Genomic DNA, 17,289 nt, shown 5'->3' on the forward strand with positions numbered 1-17,289 from the left:
TAACTTTTTGGCAAGACGTTTTTCATCCATGGCTTTAGGTTATGAACATTTTTAAAATGACATGTGATGATAACGAAGTGTTTAACTAAACTATTATTGACTAAATTATGAACATATTAAACTAGCAAATTCATTGCAGTAAATGTTCTCGAATATTTCGGTAAGGTATATTTTTGGTGTAATATAGTTAATAATAAATATTAATTTTATTAATAAATCTACCTTTTTAAAATGTGTTTAACTTGTTGGGGATTACTAGTTTTCATCTAAAAATGGCGTTTCAGAAAATACTTTAATATCATCAATGCATACATGATGAAGTTCAAGACTATTGTTAATGTTATTTTAAAGTTTTTAGAATTGTTTCCAGTAAAAATGCAAATCTTTAAAGAACATAATGTTTTTCTCCTTTTAAACATTGTAGTTGAAGTTATATTATTGAACTATAATTTAACAGATGATTTTGTTTTTAAATAATTATCAAGTGGTAAAATTTATGTAATGTCTAAGAACATTTGCAATGTACATAACATTTACATAATAATGAGGGAACTGCATACCAAATAGAAGTCGCAATTGAAAAATACATGTATTATAGCATTACAAAACAGTTTTTTATACAAAAAAACTAAATACCGACTTACCTACTTACATACTTTCTTACTTACTTATTTATTTTACTTACTTACTTTTTCATTAGGTTCAATACCTTAGAATTTATAGAATTAGATAAGCTCCTCCCCTTAACCAATATTGATATCATTAACATCCGGGACTTAAATCGATACCATGATTTGTTTAAAACGTTGTCTAGGACGCCCTGCAATATGGCGTGTTTAAGGATTCTTCTTACCAGTCTTGTGATTTGTGGTATGACGAATTTATTTTATGATTTTATGATTGATTGTTACTAATTCGTTGCATATATATATATGTATATATATATATATATATATATATATATATATATATATATATATATATATATATATATATATATATATATATATACGCAGGGCGTATTTTTTCTTCTATTTTGCGTTTTTTGAATGCATGCAAATTTCAGGAAGTTTTGTCATTAATGATGATTTTGGATCATATAACAGTGTAAATAAATAAAATACCAATAATCAACATTTCATCAGTTTTGTCAGGTTTTGTTTTCATATGAAATGATTGGTATTGTCTTGTAGGTATTAAACGTTAGTAAAACACCTTCCAAATCACAATAATTTGTATAAATCAAGGCTTTTATTCTATATTTAAGAAATAAACAACAAGCTAAATATTCAAAAGGATATATAAACTTTGTTGGGCATGTGATCAAATCCTGTAAAGCCCAAAGTGCTTTTCAGAAGTTTTGATAACGTAGCAACAAAGTTCATATTCCTGAGATTTGAATATAAACACCTCCTTTTTAAAATGACTGTAAAACGAGTTTAGGTTTCATTAGATATATGTGTTGCAAAAATACTGCAAAGCTATGTAAATCTAAACAGCATTTTCTCATTGTAAATCTCGTTTATATATAAATTCGGATTGATAATCAATATAATATATTTCTTTTTATAAGAAAAAAAAGTGAAAGTAAGACTTTGGAGAATCGATTCAAACGAATCACAAAGACCTGTTTCAATTTCAGATAATGTATTGGCTGCATGATTTTGTTAAATCAAATAATGGTGCTGTTTTGTGAGGTTTTTTTTCGAAACAACTGCATGCAGCTCTCTCCAAAAACGGGTTTACATTGGTATGCATGTCAGTTTGTAACAAATTATAGAAAGCGCCTTTGAATGAAAAAAAAATCAAATTTAAAGGTATGGGTAAGAAAGGTATGGTGGCATATCTCTGCCTCTTGTGAGCAAGTTATTTTTCTATTAATTATGTCGACATGCAAGATGAACATGTTGACATTCAAGATATTTATGTCAACATGCAACATAACTATGTTGACATTCAAGAAAACTGCAGTCAAATAAGAGTTTAAAAAAAATCTCAAATATCGCCAACATGTGACATCCAAGATGCTAGATACACTTCCTATTGATGTCAACATGCAACTTATTTATGTTAACATGCAACTTCTTGATGTCGACATGCAACTTATTTATGTCGACATGCAACTTAGTTATGTTAACATGCAAGATAAATATGTTGACATGCAACATATTTATATCGACATGCAACTTAGTTATGTTGACATACAGCTTATAAGTTGCACGTCAACATATTTATCTCGCATGTCAACATACGTAAGTTGCATGTTTACGTAAATAAGTTGCATGTCGACATAAATAAGTTGCATGTTGACATAAATAATTTGCATGTCAGCATATTTATCTTGCATGTTAACATAAATAAGTTGCATGTGGACATAAAAAGTTAGCATCCAGCATCGTGGCTGTCACAAGTGGGCGATTTTTAAGATTTTGTATGATTTCTATCTAACTGCAATTTTCTTGAATGTTAACATAGTTATGTTGCATGTTGACATAATTATCTTGCATGTCAACATATTTATCTTGCATGTCGACATATTTGATAGAAAAATAGCTTGCACACAAGGGGCTGTGATATGCCACCATAGAAAGGTGATACAATTTGCTTCTTTTAATATCGTGAGGTATCTTGGAGGGGATAAGATGATGTCTGTGTCCAACAGTCTTGTTTGCATAAAAGGTTCACTTTAAAAATATTATCTTGAACTATAAAAAGAAAGTTATTCTAAATGTCTGTAGTCTGTTAGTCCTCGGTAATATTTTTGAATAATAAATAAAAAAGAGAATAGTATAGTTTTTTTGCAATATTGTACTTTCACAAGCACAATGTATAGCGATTGATAACCCTTTTACTGGCCTTTTTGTATGGCAGGCCAAATTTTGAAAAAAGAGACTAAACTTATGAAAAAATGACAATAACAAACCGTGAACCATCTCAAAAATCCATAAAACGAAATACAAATTCAAAGCAGAGCAACGCGGACCTCGAAATAGGTAGAGGTAGGATCAGGTGCCTAGGTGGAGTGAGCATCCTCTGCTGACCGGTCACACCCGCCGTGTGCTCTTTGTCGTAATCAGGGGAAAAATCGGAAAAGTCCGTAGACAATTAGGTGATTAATCAATGTCTAACAATTAGTATGTAATGGTTAAAATTATACGTGGTATTTGCGCGAATCGCGTACCGTATATTTTACCTGTGGTTATAATATTTATAGAGTTTCTGTTCAGCGCAAATTCTTTTTTTTTTAGAGATTATGTTTCTTTAAACTTATTAAAAATATCTTTTGAACATTTATCTAGTCGTTTTCTATTCTATTATGATAATCAGCAAAGTGAGACTAATTTGTGAAATTATTTTTTTACTTATTATAATATTTGAGATTTAAACTAGTTTAACAAGTTTATACGGAGTCTCACTTCGCTGACGCCCTTGCGAGTGTTCAGGTGTGAAACGGGTTGAACGTGTGATTGATACTAGTACCATGCATTATTAGAACTTGAACAGAATAAGCGATTTTATTCTATTACAAAATGGCGTCGTGGACAGGATTTCAAAAAATATTTTAATTGGCAATGAGCTACTAATAGAATAAAATCGCTTATTCTGTTCAAGTTCTTTATTTCAATTAAACATTAAATTTATTGGCAATGAGCTACTATATAAGTAAAATAACTCATATTACAAATAGACACACACAAAAACACTAAAAAATTCATAATACACAATTTGCATTTAATTCAAAATATGACATCAACGAACCTCCAATATATGGCGGCGGTGCCACACACAGTCAATTAGTGGACTAGCGCACTCACTTGCAACAGGTATGACTGTATATAATAAAAAAACCACCATATATATTTATGCTTAAATCTAGAAATACTACAAAGTTATCTCAAAATTGCTATACATTTCTCTAAACAGTCTGTATATAAAACAATTGTATTATTCTCACATAAATGATATCAAATTACTGTGTATGGAATAAAATACAAATGAATAGTTATTCTAAACATGAAAATAACTCTCTTACCGTAAATAATGCAAGGTACTAGTATCACTCACACGTTTCACCCGTTTCACACCTGAACACTCTCAAGGGCGTCAGCGAAGTGAGACTCCGTATAAACGTGTTAAACTAGTTTAAATCTCAAATATTATAATAAGTAAATAAATAATTTCACAAATTAGTCTCACTTTGCTGATTATCATAATAGAATAGAAAACAACTAGATAAACGTCAGTCAGCATGCGACCCAGTGAAAGATTGTATTTGCTGACAAGGTAGTTGTATCGACCATAGAACTTACAAAAAGATGACTTAAAGCGAGACTGTTGATAGCCCTGTTTTATCAACTTGTTTGTCAGTAGTTTGCTTTGTCTTAGAAACTGTTCATACGAAGAGCAAGCCCTTGCGTATCGAATCAACTTAAGTTGAACAAGTTATATTAAGTTTAACAACTGTAAACTTTTTACAAACCTTAAACTATAGTTTGCGAACCTTAAACTAAATATAGTTTTCTGTAAAACCATATTAACGATTGTAAACTATAATTTACGATGGCTTATCTTAGTTTATACGTTAAACTTTTCTGATAAATTTAGATTCATATCTGTAATCTATAATTTATTCGTAAACTGCAGTCAAAAGTTGTTAATCATAGTTTCACAAATAGTAAATATATTATGAACTATTTTCCGCTATCGAAAAAGATTGTTTTTAGTGTTGATTATATTAAACACTTCTAAAACATCAATAGATGATCGCGGTAACTACAGGTTACGGATGTGGAATATAGATTAACGTCATTAACTACAGTTTACTGTCTGCTAACTACAGTTAACTGTCCGTTAACTACAGTAAACTGTCTGCTAACTACAGTTTACTGTCCGTTAACAAGAGTACACTGTCCGTTAACTACAGTTTACTGTCCGTTAACTACAGTTTAATGTCCGTTAACTACAGTAAACTGTCTGTTAACTACGGTTTACTGTACGTAAACTACAGTATACTGTCCGTTTACTACAGTAAACTGTCTGCTAACTACAGTTTACTGTCAGTTAACAAGAAAACACTGTCCGTTTACTACAGTTTAATATCCGTTAACTACAGTAAACTGTCTGTTAACTACAGTTTACTGTCCGTTAAGTACAGTATACTCTCCGTTAGCTATAGTTTACTGTCCGTTAACTACAGTTTACTTTCCGTTAAGTACAGTTTACTGTCCTTTAACTACAGATAACTGTCCGTTAACTACAGTTTACTGTCCGTTAACTACAGTATACTCTACGTTAACTACAGTTTACTGTCCGTTAACTACAGTATTCTGTCCGTTAACTACAGTATACTGTCTGTTAACTACAGTTTACTGTCTGTTAAGTACAGTTTACTGTCCTTTAACTAAAGTTTAATGTTCGTTAACTACATATTACTGTCCGTTAACTACAGTTTACTGTCCGTTAACTACAGTTTACTGCCCGTTAACTACAGTATACTGTCCGTTAACTACAGTTTACTGACCGTTAACTACAGTTTACTGTCCGTTAAGTACAGTATGCTCTACGTTATCTACAGTATACTGTCTGTTAACTACAGTTTACTGTCTGTTAAGTACAGTTTACTGTCCTTTAACTACAGTTTACTGTCCGTTAACTACAGATTACTGTCCGTTAACTACAGATTACTGTCCGTTAACTACAGTTTACTGTCCGTTAACTACAGTATACTGTCCGTTAACTACAGTATACCGTCTGTTAACTACAGTTTACTGTCTGTTAAGTACAGTTTACTGTCCTTTAACTACAGTTTAATGTTCGTTAACTACAGTATACCGTCTGTTAACTACAGTTTACTGTCTGTTAAGTACAGTTTACTGTCCTTTAACTACAGTTTAATGTTCGTTAACTACAGTTAAATGTCCGTTAACTACAGTTTACTGTCCGTTAACTATGTTCGCGATTGGCCAATATTCCGCAAACATTGGGCCACCTGGAATACTGGGTCAGTTAATTGATGAGAATAGAATACTCCGTTCTCTTAAGGAAGTATAGTCACGATTTTGGTTTAAAATAATGTTTCCGTTTGTTTACAATGCTTCAGTAAGGCATTTCGGATAGTCAATCAAAATTCTAGTGTCAGTCGTCGTATATTAAGCGAGATACAGAGCTTGCAATTCTATGGTTTTAAGCAATGTCGTTTTTTTTTTGTTTACATTTGAAGTGAAAGTGCACGTTTTAGGCCTTAAACGAATGTGTTAAACGCTAAGAACGGTTCATTTATGCTTCAAACTATAGAAAACCATCTAATTCTAAATCCAACATTTAGAGAAAAGATAAAATTTATATGATCAGTGTTATTATGCATAACTATGATAGAAAATTGAACTTTGAATGAGTATTCTTTTACGTCTTTTTTGATTACATGTTGCTTTATTTTTTTTCTGTCTAGTTTACATACATGGGTTTCTAAAATTAAAAAAAAATCTTACACATAATAATTAGATAAATACAAAATTACAAAGCCAATCTGGTAGATTAATACAAAATCACAAAGCCAATCTGATAGAATGATGATGCAATTAAAACCTTTCAAATTAGTCAATCATATTCCTACTTCATGGAATCCTAGGGGGACTGTACTATCAACAAGTTATCCATCAGATCTATCTTACATTCATTTAATATCATGTTTACAACGTAAATGTAAGCCTGCAAATAAATCAGAGGCGAGAATCTTACAATGAACGGGACTATGAACGAGACCCTGAACGAGACAGGAAAGGTAGAATGTGGCTCAACTATCTACCCAGGAAAGTGAGTTGACTCGAACCTTAGATAAGTTTTTACGTTAACTACCGGACTAAGGCAAATCCTAACTTTAAATACATCGCGCGCTCTGGAGGTGTGTTTCTCTTAAAAGGTATTTTTAACTCAAACTAGCATTTTCCCCAAATCATTGTAAATACGATCAAAGCTTTCCGAAAGTAGAACATTACAACCAAGTTGATTTTTATTACGATTAATTACGAATATGTGCTTGACTTGTGATCACGCTTCATAATCCTATCGTAACTGCAAATGTTTCTTATCATTTCGTACATATTAGATATCAATAAAACCAGCTATTTCAAGTAAAACAATTTCTTATTGATTAATCCTTCTATAGGTATCAAATTATCTTATCATTAATTTATTTAATTAATTAAATAAATTAACATTCTTTTTCAGGGATTCCGGCGATTGTTTTGTGTGATGAGTGTTGCAAGGCACATAATGGCCTATTTCTCAAAAACAACGAGAAGTGGTGCAGCAACTACTGTTGCTTTAAACTGGGGAAGTTTGACTGCTGCGACAACTATCTTTTGCAAGCGCCATCTAGCGAGAGAGAAGACTTCTGTTCAGATTACTACCGCAGCCATGAGTAGGTTAATTAATCGGCTGTATCATCTTGTTTGTGCATGTATCATTATGTAATTGTCAAAATTATAAGAAATTAAATGATTGTTCATCATTTAACTAGACACTATCCAAAAGATTAATTTTAGGAGGCTTACTGTTATATAGTATACTGTGGTTTCATCAATATTCAAGGGTATCAATTTTCGGGGATAAAATGAAAATCACAGTTTCAAGGATACGTAAATTCGTGGCCAATGACCCTATCAATACAAATTATTAATAGAAATTGCACTTCAATAAACATCTAATTTCATGGATAAACTTAACAACGAAATCCACGATAATTGGTGTTCAACGAATATTGATGAAACCACAGTATATGGTTTATAATAATCGAATAAAATGGAATACAAAAGAAAAGAAAAGAATGGAATATAATTTATTTCCAAATTAGGGCCTTGTCAATTATATATTATGATTATTACTATACTAAACACAGAGAACAGTCAGGTACAATTTTCATGTAACTAATCAGCATCAGATATTATGATTGATTTAATTGATTAAACCCTTAAGACAAGCTTTGATCGGCTGATATTTAACAATCTAGAAAACTATTTTTATTCCCCTGCAAGTGATATATGAGGTGAATATGATTTCTTTCTTCATTGTACTAAAAATATATTTATAATAGATCAGGAATTTCCAAAATGCTACGATTGGTTATCTTCATCTCTGTCGTTCATAATGATGTCTGTATGAATTGGTCGCTGAATCATAAATCATAAAGACAGTATTCGGACCTTGATTGTTCCCTCATTAATTTTATGTAAAATTAAGATTTTTGTTGTTCTTAAATACTTGTCCAGTTAGTGTATTTATATGGTAAAGCCTTGTCTACTTTCTAAGTTTTTGTGTTGTTAGGTTATAAATACTTTTAAGACAAAAAAATTTTGATCGTTAGCAAATCTGACACAATAAGAGGGAATACAGTGGTTGCTTTTACGTACGCTGCTACAATATATAGGTACCGGGTATCTAATAAACTATAAAAACAATTTATTTATTAATGAAAGCGAGATTAAAACCATCCTGAATATTTCATTGCCAGAACCCGTTAAACAAATACATAAAAAATTAAGATTTACAGTATTACTGTGGAATCATTAAAATTCGTGGGGGCCAAATTTCGTGGATTGCTGAATTTTTATAGAATCGTGGGGACGTAATTTCGTGTATTTTCTAATACCTACAAAAGGAAATATAACTTTACAACCCTATTTTATTAATTAGTGGAGGAAAGACACTAATTTGTGGCTAAGAAGTACCCACGAATTCCACGAAAACTGAATTACCAAGAAATCTTATGATTCCACAGTATACTCAACAACTTACAAAAAAAAAGAACGTTTGATACATGTCAGAACTGTTTCATGTGTAGAGACAAAAGAGAGCGTACTGTATCAATTAGTTACAGAACTATATAAAAACATATTCACTTCATCTTCAACTCTTTACACAGGTGGGTGCCCGTGCTAATTGCTCTAGGAAGCTTGGCCCTGTTAGTCGGTCTGTGTGTCTTTATCCATAAGGCTTGTTGTGGTAGGAGCCAGTCGGTGGGCGTGGTTTTGCAAGGACCTAATCCAGGTGAGCTATATGTATTTCTAACATGTCTAGTGGTTTTGGGCTGTATGTAGAGTGATGTACATCAAATGCAAGTTTAAAATAAATACACAATAACGCACTGTATAGCTTTTGGTTTTAACCGTGTAAAAAACTTTTAAAAAATAGAACGGTGCGTTTCCCTTGTGAAACATCGGCTTGTGTAAAGAAAAAACATCGTTGAATATTCATTGTTTTCATTTTTTCCATTGATTGTGTAGGTGTCACGGTTGTACATTCCGGCAACACAATGCAGCAGCAACCCGGGTATCCTAGCAACACGATGCAGCAATCCGGGTATCCAATGCAACAAGCTCCAAATTACCCGGCCTAGCTTGGCCATTAATATTCAATATTCCTGTCAAAGTGGAAACCTGAGACACTCGGACATTGTTTGAGAGTGCAATTGTTCCTTTAATATTCTATTCTTTTTATTATACGTTGCTTGTGAACATGCGTGGTCTGTCAATGTGGTTATATATTTGTTATATAAATATTGAATACTGTAATAATGAAAATCACAAGCGCTAGCTTATTTTACTTCTAGTAATGCAATTAGTTTTTGGATCCAAGATAAGTGTCTGTGATAAAGTTTATAAAACTGTGTTCATTAATCAGCTTTTTACTTTTATTTAATTAATTGGAGTAAGTGAAAAAAAGGCATTTTTAAAAAACATTTTAATTACTTGTCATCCTGCTTTTGAAGTTGTTATTTGCATAAAGCATAACATCAGGCCCCTCCGCCACCAACTCTCCTCAAGTAAATACTAAGCCTCAATTCTGAGTTTTGACCTCAAATTCATGCACTGTTTCTTTCAAGGATATGAGTTGAGGACTGAGTTGAGAGATTTCACAATTTTGGTGATGGCGGGGCCTGATTTCTTAAAAGACACACAGTATCCCAATAGGAATACACCAAGATATCAGCGACAACTAGTTAACAACGTTAAACAAAGTTGTATACAAGAGCGACAAATTTTAATCTAGTTATTGCAAATGGATTAAAAACAACGCGGTGTTCAACCAAACAAAAATGCGGAAATAAAGGTGGTATGGGACATCTGCCGATGTTAATGTGGATTAAAATGAATAAAATACTTTCACTCGTCTAGAATTTTCAATTTTTACAATATTAAACCCCAAAGTACGTTTTAGAAAAAATGAAAGGCACAAATTTTAACAGGATTCGAACCCGTGACTTACAGATTTGAACCCTCAAATCCACTGTGCTACTCTGTTAGGAACTATTTAGAAAATTACACTTTCTTTTACTGTTTTTTTATTTTATAAATAGTACGTCACAACATGGAGGTGTTCTATACCACCTTGATCATTGGAGATGAATATCCCTGGGGGTTTTTTAATTAAAACAAATGACGATTTTATTATTTTGCTTAAATTCACCTAATTAAAGGTCATTTTGCTTCGTGCTATTAAAAACACACAAAACTTAAACCAATCAATCTAAAAATTCATTTCAGTTAAGTTAGGACTTTAGTATCTGAAGATCAGATTATATGTCCATGCACACTTGATACAAGCACCAAAAACTCTAGACTCAATCTATCAAAACTATCAGTTGTGTTAATCATTGAATTCAGAATATTACAAGTAAGAATCTAAACTGATTAAGAATATGTCCATATACATGTATAATACAAGCAGTAAAGATGCTTTAGACTCAAGAATCAAACTCGAATATCACCAAATATGCTTCTTTTTTGCCTTCTCAAGATTCTGATCAAAATCATTGCTGGGTATCAGGGTTTTTTTCCCACTTTATTGATTTGTTAATAGTTTCTCATCTATTATTGCAGAAAGTTCAAGAACAAAACAATGTTTAGAGCTTTTGGTTGAATTGCTTTTCCATTCCAGGTTTGGCAGCTTTCCACTTCTCTCTCAGCTTTTCTTTTAAATGTTCCTCACAAAAAGCATAATTCATACTGTCCAGGGAGAGCCGCCATAGATCATTGGGTGAAAGGTCAAAGGTCACGGCTGCTAGTTGATACTCTTCTGTCAAGGAGGTACTAAAAACACCCTTATCATCTGTCTGTTAAATGAAGATATCATAGAATTTATAATTGATAAAATGTTTGAAGAAAGCAATAACGTGAACATAAGATAAACTGTGATCTTCTGAAATACAATGATCCTTTAATTTAGAAACCTTGAGTATCATTGCATCTGCTGTCTGAAATATCAAAACTAATGTAAATACATGTACAGTGTAGGACTTTGTCTTGCAAAAAAGATAAAACAGAAGTGGTTTTTGAACTTTATGAATCTAACCTAAACTTTATCTGAACTTTATTTATTTTACAATGATTGATAAACAAGTTCTGCAACTTATATTAATATCTCTCACTGGCACAGATGTTAGCACAAGGAAGTCATTGATGTGGGAGGAAGCCGGAGTGCCCAGTGAAAACCCACGTGTCAAAGCAGGCAACATATATATGCAATCTTACAATTTAAGTTGATACACATATATGTACAAGTTAAGCGATAAAAGAGCAAAATGAAATGTATAACATGACCATGTAAAACTTGACCAACATAATCTTTAAAAGGCAATTACATTTTATTTAGTGTAGACAGATATTTAAAAATTACGAAGTCAATGACCAATATTTAAAATTTGTAACAAAGAATCAAGTTGGGTGGTAAATAGTGAACTTGCCAAATTATTTTAAAGCTTCTTTCTGTTGTCATACATGTATGCTTTGCAACCTGTGTACTACATAAGATTATAATTTCAAGACTGACCAAGATAAGGTTGCGATTTAACCTTACCAATTGACCTTGAAATAAATTCTGTTTACTTAAAGCTGTAACTTACACATATAATACAGGGGTGCTGCTTCTCATACCAGAACTTAAACTGGTGGTTGTCCAGGTCGGGCACTGTCTGACCAATCAGGTTCGAGGTCAGACACAGCTCTGAAACCAAGAGATTCACACATATCAAAATGGAACATGTACCTATCTCTGGTCTCTGACAAGCATATCTTACAACACACTGTACTTGTGACAATGATAAATAACAGCATGTAACCGTACCATGTCTTCAAATTATTTCATATCCCTAAATATGAATTAATAATATCTTTTTCAGGTTGCTAAATCATAAATTTCATCAACAAGTGACACATTTTCTTGTCCTTAGTTCACTAAAATAAAATAACATTATCACTAATACATGTATTGTATAATGGTTTGTAATATTTGATAAAAAACTGTTGAATTTGAGGCTTTTTCACATATTTGACATTTGATTATCAAATATAAAAGTTCTAGGTATTTTTCCCATTCTCTCAAATAACACTAATTCATTAATGTATTGAAACATGTTTAAATTCCTGAATCTCAATGTTAAAAATATAATGCAGGTCGTTAATTCATTTCCAAAAAAAACCTAGATGAATTGTTAGACATAATGCTTAAGCAAGACATTATGTAAGACAATTCTCAGAGGCTTCTTCTTTCAGGTTTGCCAAAAGACAGCTTGTACATTTAGAATAATATCCAGTAGAGTTCTGTGTTGAATTAACCGGCACGCTTGTACATGTAATACATGTATGAATCTAGACGGGGTGGGGGAACGGAGTATTTTCTAGATCTGGGCATGTAAAACCGTAGGCAGTGAATTAACCAAATGCTTGCACATGTGATACATGTATGAATGTACAGGGGGCAGGGGAATGGAAAATTTTCTAGATCCAGGTTTGTAAAATAGTAAGGCAGTTGAGTTTTGTGTTGAATTAATTAACAGAGGTACATTAATGCTTGAACTATTAAGGCAGTATCAAGTGGGGATCTATGTAATATGCTAATACTTGTACACTTAAGACATAGCTAGTGGAGTTTTGTGTTCAATTAACTGACCGACAGTACACTAATGTTTGACAGTACCAAGTGGCGTTCTGTGGGTCAGGACGGTGTCCACGAACTCCTGGGTCCCTCCAGCCTCCGGGTGGAGACAGGTCCCATGTCCGATCCTGTCTGGGGGTAAACACAACAGGTCCATTGTCTCCTGTAGTGCAGGGACCTGACACAGAATTAAACAAAAAACAAATTGGTCAATCAGTAGGAAATATACACTAGGCAATGCTATGATAGATTTGTGATACAACTTACAAAGCATCTGAATCAAGTTTTCACTTGCATGATAGAACTGGATCCTGAACAAAATATATCTGGGGGATCTGACAAAGGTGAGTACCAATCAAAATCTAAGCCATACTAATCAAGCTGCAGGTAATCAGTAAAACCAGATATACTGGACTATAACATGTTAAAGATCAGTGTCACCACAGACAAAACATGATTAAGTGAATAACTTGTGTAAAACTTAAAAATCTGATGATGTAAAATATAGTATATTATTTTTACCTCACAAAGATGGAGAGCTAACTTGAGACCAAAGTCCTTGGCTTCCTTAAAGACAGGAATAAAATCCCTACCATCTCCTACCTAAAAAAACCGATTGAATATCATATATTTGAGAGAGAGAGAGAGAGAGAGAGAGAGAGAGAGAGAGAGAGAGAGAGAGAGAGAGAGAGAGAGAGTACACATATAATTAAAAGACATCACAGGAAAAAAAGTTACAATGAAAGGAATAAAGCGAGAAAGAACTTAGGAAAGAAAAAAGATACACACAAGAGACAGAGACAAAAGGAAGAGACACAGACACTGAGAGAGAGAGAGAGAGAGAGAGAGAGAGATTGTTTGCTGTGTGTCAAAGCAAAGCAATCTACAAAGGTCCTTGAGAGTTGGCCTTGACCTTCACTCACACTGGGATCCCCACTGAGGTCAATGCCAACCACCAGGTCTGGGTGGGATTCCCTGAACTTCTGTGCCAGCTTAACCGTGTCCTGACCCACTTGTACCCCATTTCTTCTGTCTATTGCTAGCAGCAGTTTCACTTCAATGTCCAAGTTTTCTGCCTCACAGTCACGAATCGCTCGTAACACTGCATCAACGTAGAGTTCTTTGGTCATACCGGTCTCAGTGACCTCCCTTGGTGTGCTCCGAAGTTCCAGGTATCGGACATTGTCATCACAGAACTCATGGATCACATCATATGTTACCTGGAAAAAAAGTTACATTTCTGCAAGTAAATAAATTTTCTTTAAAAAAATAAATAAATACAAAAAAAATATGAGAAGAACTATCTTTGCGTTGAGCATGTTATCTACAAATAAATACAAATAACATGTTCCAGACCAGTTGAATTGATCCTGTATCAAACTCTATTCATAGAAAAGGAATTTTGTACTAAATGACAGAACTATAGCAGTTCTCTATAATTCTACAATTCATTTTGTTATTAATGTTACCAGTTAAGCTTAAGGTGCTGTAAACCAACTATTATTGGTATGGGAGAAATTTCCGCAAATACAGACATTGGTGGTCATGAATCAGTTTATCTGAAGTAATTTCTGAAATAAAGTTGATGCGAATAAAAGTTGGTTTATAGTATCTGCATAACAATATATCTATCCCTACCTGGTAAACAGCATCCACATTGTCTGTCAGCTGATGAATGAGGCGGAACTTCTCAAAGCACCTGCACCAAAACAGATTTTATCAGACACCCTTTATGTAGTTAACAGTATTCTGTTAGGATACTAAATAACTGTATACACAGTCTACATCTTATCCACAATGCATATTTTATTGACAACCATAAAATAAATGTATTTTTTCTTACAGTATTTTTACTTAGAATACTCTCAGTTATTGGGTTAGAAATACTGTTGACATAAATGTACTTAGTATCTACTAGTTCAGAATGGTACTGTATCGTTGTACTTTTACTGGTTAGATGTACATTTAGCCATATCCCTGCCTTTCATTTACTGTATAAACAAGTTCAGTAACTTTCAGTACTAACTAAATTGGTGTAGGTGTACTAGTTGATTTAGTGTATAAATACATACTCACTCCTTCAGTGTAGCTGTGCTTCCCTTCTTAAAACTAAACTGGTGGTCTAGTTTCTGTTTCTTGGCCACTAGTTTCTCTATTGTACTCTCACTCACTGACCCATTAATGTGTGCATGTAGCTCCTGATGAAAAAAATAAAAATAACTGATGAATCAAACTTCTGGAGTCTTTGAAACTCAGATTATGCATTTAAATACTAAATTATCTATCTTGAGGTCAACAATATTCAACACAGCTGTACGAGATAAAAGTGGCAAGTGTTGCTCATAACCGCCCCATTCCCTCATTTACCCTTTCTTGTAGCCATTATACCTAATACAGCTCAGTTTATAACCATTTGACTTATATCTTGGATTTCAGTCTCATATCAAAGTACTGAAAGCCAGGCTCTTTCGATGTGTCTTTATGCATATTGTGTAGTAAAGACTGCAAATCTCTCTCTCTCTCTCTCTCTCTCTCTCTCTCTCTCTCTCTCTCTCTCTCTCTCTCTCTCTCTCTCGTGCTATTAATGCCGGCAAAGCGTCAGAGTGTGACCAAATTATGTAAGCGACAGTCACTATAAACAAAAATATGTCTGTCTGTCAAGTAGAAAAAATTTCAATAGTTCATGAGTTGCTGCCTTGAATTTTGCAACAAGTGCTATAAATTCAATCCCCATTTCTTCAATGTGCAGCAAAGTAGTTCATGGAGATTCAAGTGCATTGTATGTGTCCAAAATGCATAGTCTTGTTTTTAAAACACATAATTAATAAGAAAACAAAAAAAGATAGACAATTCTCTTGAAATTAAAAAAAAAAAAAAAAAAAAAAAAACACTTTTGACAAAATGTATTCTCGCATATTCCAGACTCTCGCTCTCGAGAATTGCTCATGTGAGATTCTCGAGAGTGAGAGTCTGGGATATGCGAGACTAGACAAAATGTGGCTCTTTGTGTAACTATTTGGTATAGTGGAAACTTTTACTTTGACGCTGTTCGGTTTTTTGTTTACTTTTGAAGTTGTGCTATTTATAGTAACATTGGCAATTTGCCTGCCTAGAGCCAGGACTCTGTATTCAGCAGAGCCCGGCTAAAAATAAAAAACTACTAAGGGGAATGAGATTTGCAAAATCTTTGACTGCAGATCTTCAAGTTAGGACAGCGATTTGTAGATCTGCAGTCAAAGTCATTTGCAATATCTTGCATTTTTCCTTTTTAGATGCTTTTTTTTGTTACATTGACCTTAATATAAAGGTTTACTTTAAATATGAGCGTGTGCTTCTAGATTCCAAATGCACATCTCTGACAGTTTAATGAATTGATACCTCATCTTAATAATATGATCAATATCTACTGGGTACTAAGTATTCAAAATCATTAATACTGCAATTATAACATGCAATACTACAATGTACAGTAATACTAATAACAACTGCTATACTAATTTGGAATAATCTGCTTACCACTTTTGGTAACATCTTGCAAAATTCTTCCATCATTGACATTTATCTAAATGAAAATTGATGTAAAGAAATAATAATATTATCTAAATTCTATAATTTAATTAAATAATGAATTTAATTTTTATCTTTTCATACAACATACCTACACACTTAAATTCAGTGGGTCAGTTTAACTTGCAATCCATTTCCCTTTAAGGCTTACTAAAAAAATATCTTAGTCCAAGTAATTTCTCCATACTATTTATTTAACTGATGGTATAGTTCAAGAACAAATAGCAGCATCAGGAGAAAGAGAGAGAGAGAGAGAGAGAGAGAGAGAGAGAGCTCTATATACCCAAATTTATATGGTAATAGATTGCCCTGACTGGCCATTATAAGCATATTAAGCTCATCATAACGTAAACGCCCTTTTGTTTCCCTAACTCAGCATCAGTGGTAATATATCAAAGATGTGGATAAAAATGTGGGTGCAATACACACGTACATCTGCAGCAGACTTGTTCATTAGGCCATTGCAAGTTTTTTTCTTTGTTTAGCGTCCACCCAAAACTCAAAAACCTATCTTTCTATCAGGAAAAACCCACAAACCTTAGGATAAAAAACACAACATTAAAAGTTCTACAAAATAAAAATTTGTTATATATTTTGAAGTATTATCTTCATTTTGTAACAAAAATAACAAATACCTACTACAGTGGAGCCTCAGTTATCCGGACGCTTTCGTTCCCAAGTCCAATCGTCCGGATAGGTGAAGCGTCTGGATATCTGAAATGTGCCTATTGTTGTCATGAATGATAATGTATTTGTATACAGTGTTGATACTAAGTTCAATGTTTGCCTTTC

General features: G+C 33.0%; 2 protein-coding genes across 7 annotated transcripts in view; one reads left to right on the plus strand and one right to left on the minus strand.

Annotated features, from left to right (window-relative positions):
• The first annotated feature begins 752 nt into the window (after nt 1-752).
• Nucleotides 753-9,674, plus strand: LOC105325980 (uncharacterized). Its single transcript, XM_011425803.4, has 4 exons — nt 753-870; nt 7,228-7,420; nt 8,921-9,045; nt 9,282-9,674. Exons 1-4 carry the CDS (start codon nt 828-830, stop codon nt 9,392-9,394), a joined length of 474 nt encoding a protein of 157 aa, XP_011424105.3. The 5' UTR covers nt 753-827; the 3' UTR covers nt 9,395-9,674.
• Nucleotides 9,675-10,810: 1,136 nt separating this feature from the next.
• Nucleotides 10,811-17,289, minus strand: part of LOC105325979 (adenosine deaminase-like protein) — a 119,435-nt gene continuing 112,956 nt past the window's right edge. For 4 of the 6 annotated variants that reach the window (XM_011425801.4, XM_066086591.1, XM_011425802.4 and 1 more), the window contains exons 2-9: nt 16,447-16,492; nt 15,007-15,128; nt 14,569-14,629; nt 13,854-14,150; nt 13,453-13,533; nt 12,973-13,108; nt 11,900-12,000; nt 10,811-11,110 (exon numbers count right to left, since the gene is read on the minus strand). In XM_011425801.4, coding sequence (XP_011424103.3) covers nt 10,901-11,110; nt 11,900-12,000; nt 12,973-13,108; nt 13,453-13,533; nt 13,854-14,150; nt 14,569-14,629; nt 15,007-15,128; nt 16,447-16,488 — 1,050 coding nt within the window. In that variant the 5' untranslated portion in view covers nt 16,489-16,492 and the 3' untranslated portion in view covers nt 10,811-10,900. Of the gene's footprint in view, nt 11,111-11,899; nt 12,001-12,972; nt 13,109-13,452; nt 13,534-13,853; nt 14,151-14,568; nt 14,630-15,006; nt 15,129-16,446; nt 16,493-17,132; nt 17,212-17,289 lie in introns of all 6 variants that reach the window. The other 2 variants (XM_066086590.1, XM_066086589.1) reach the window with 2 other exon arrangements.

This window comes from Magallana gigas, chromosome 6 (assembly GCF_963853765.1).
Source record: "Magallana gigas chromosome 6, xbMagGiga1.1, whole genome shotgun sequence".
NCBI classification, from domain to species: domain Eukaryota; kingdom Metazoa; phylum Mollusca; class Bivalvia; order Ostreida; family Ostreidae; genus Magallana; species Magallana gigas.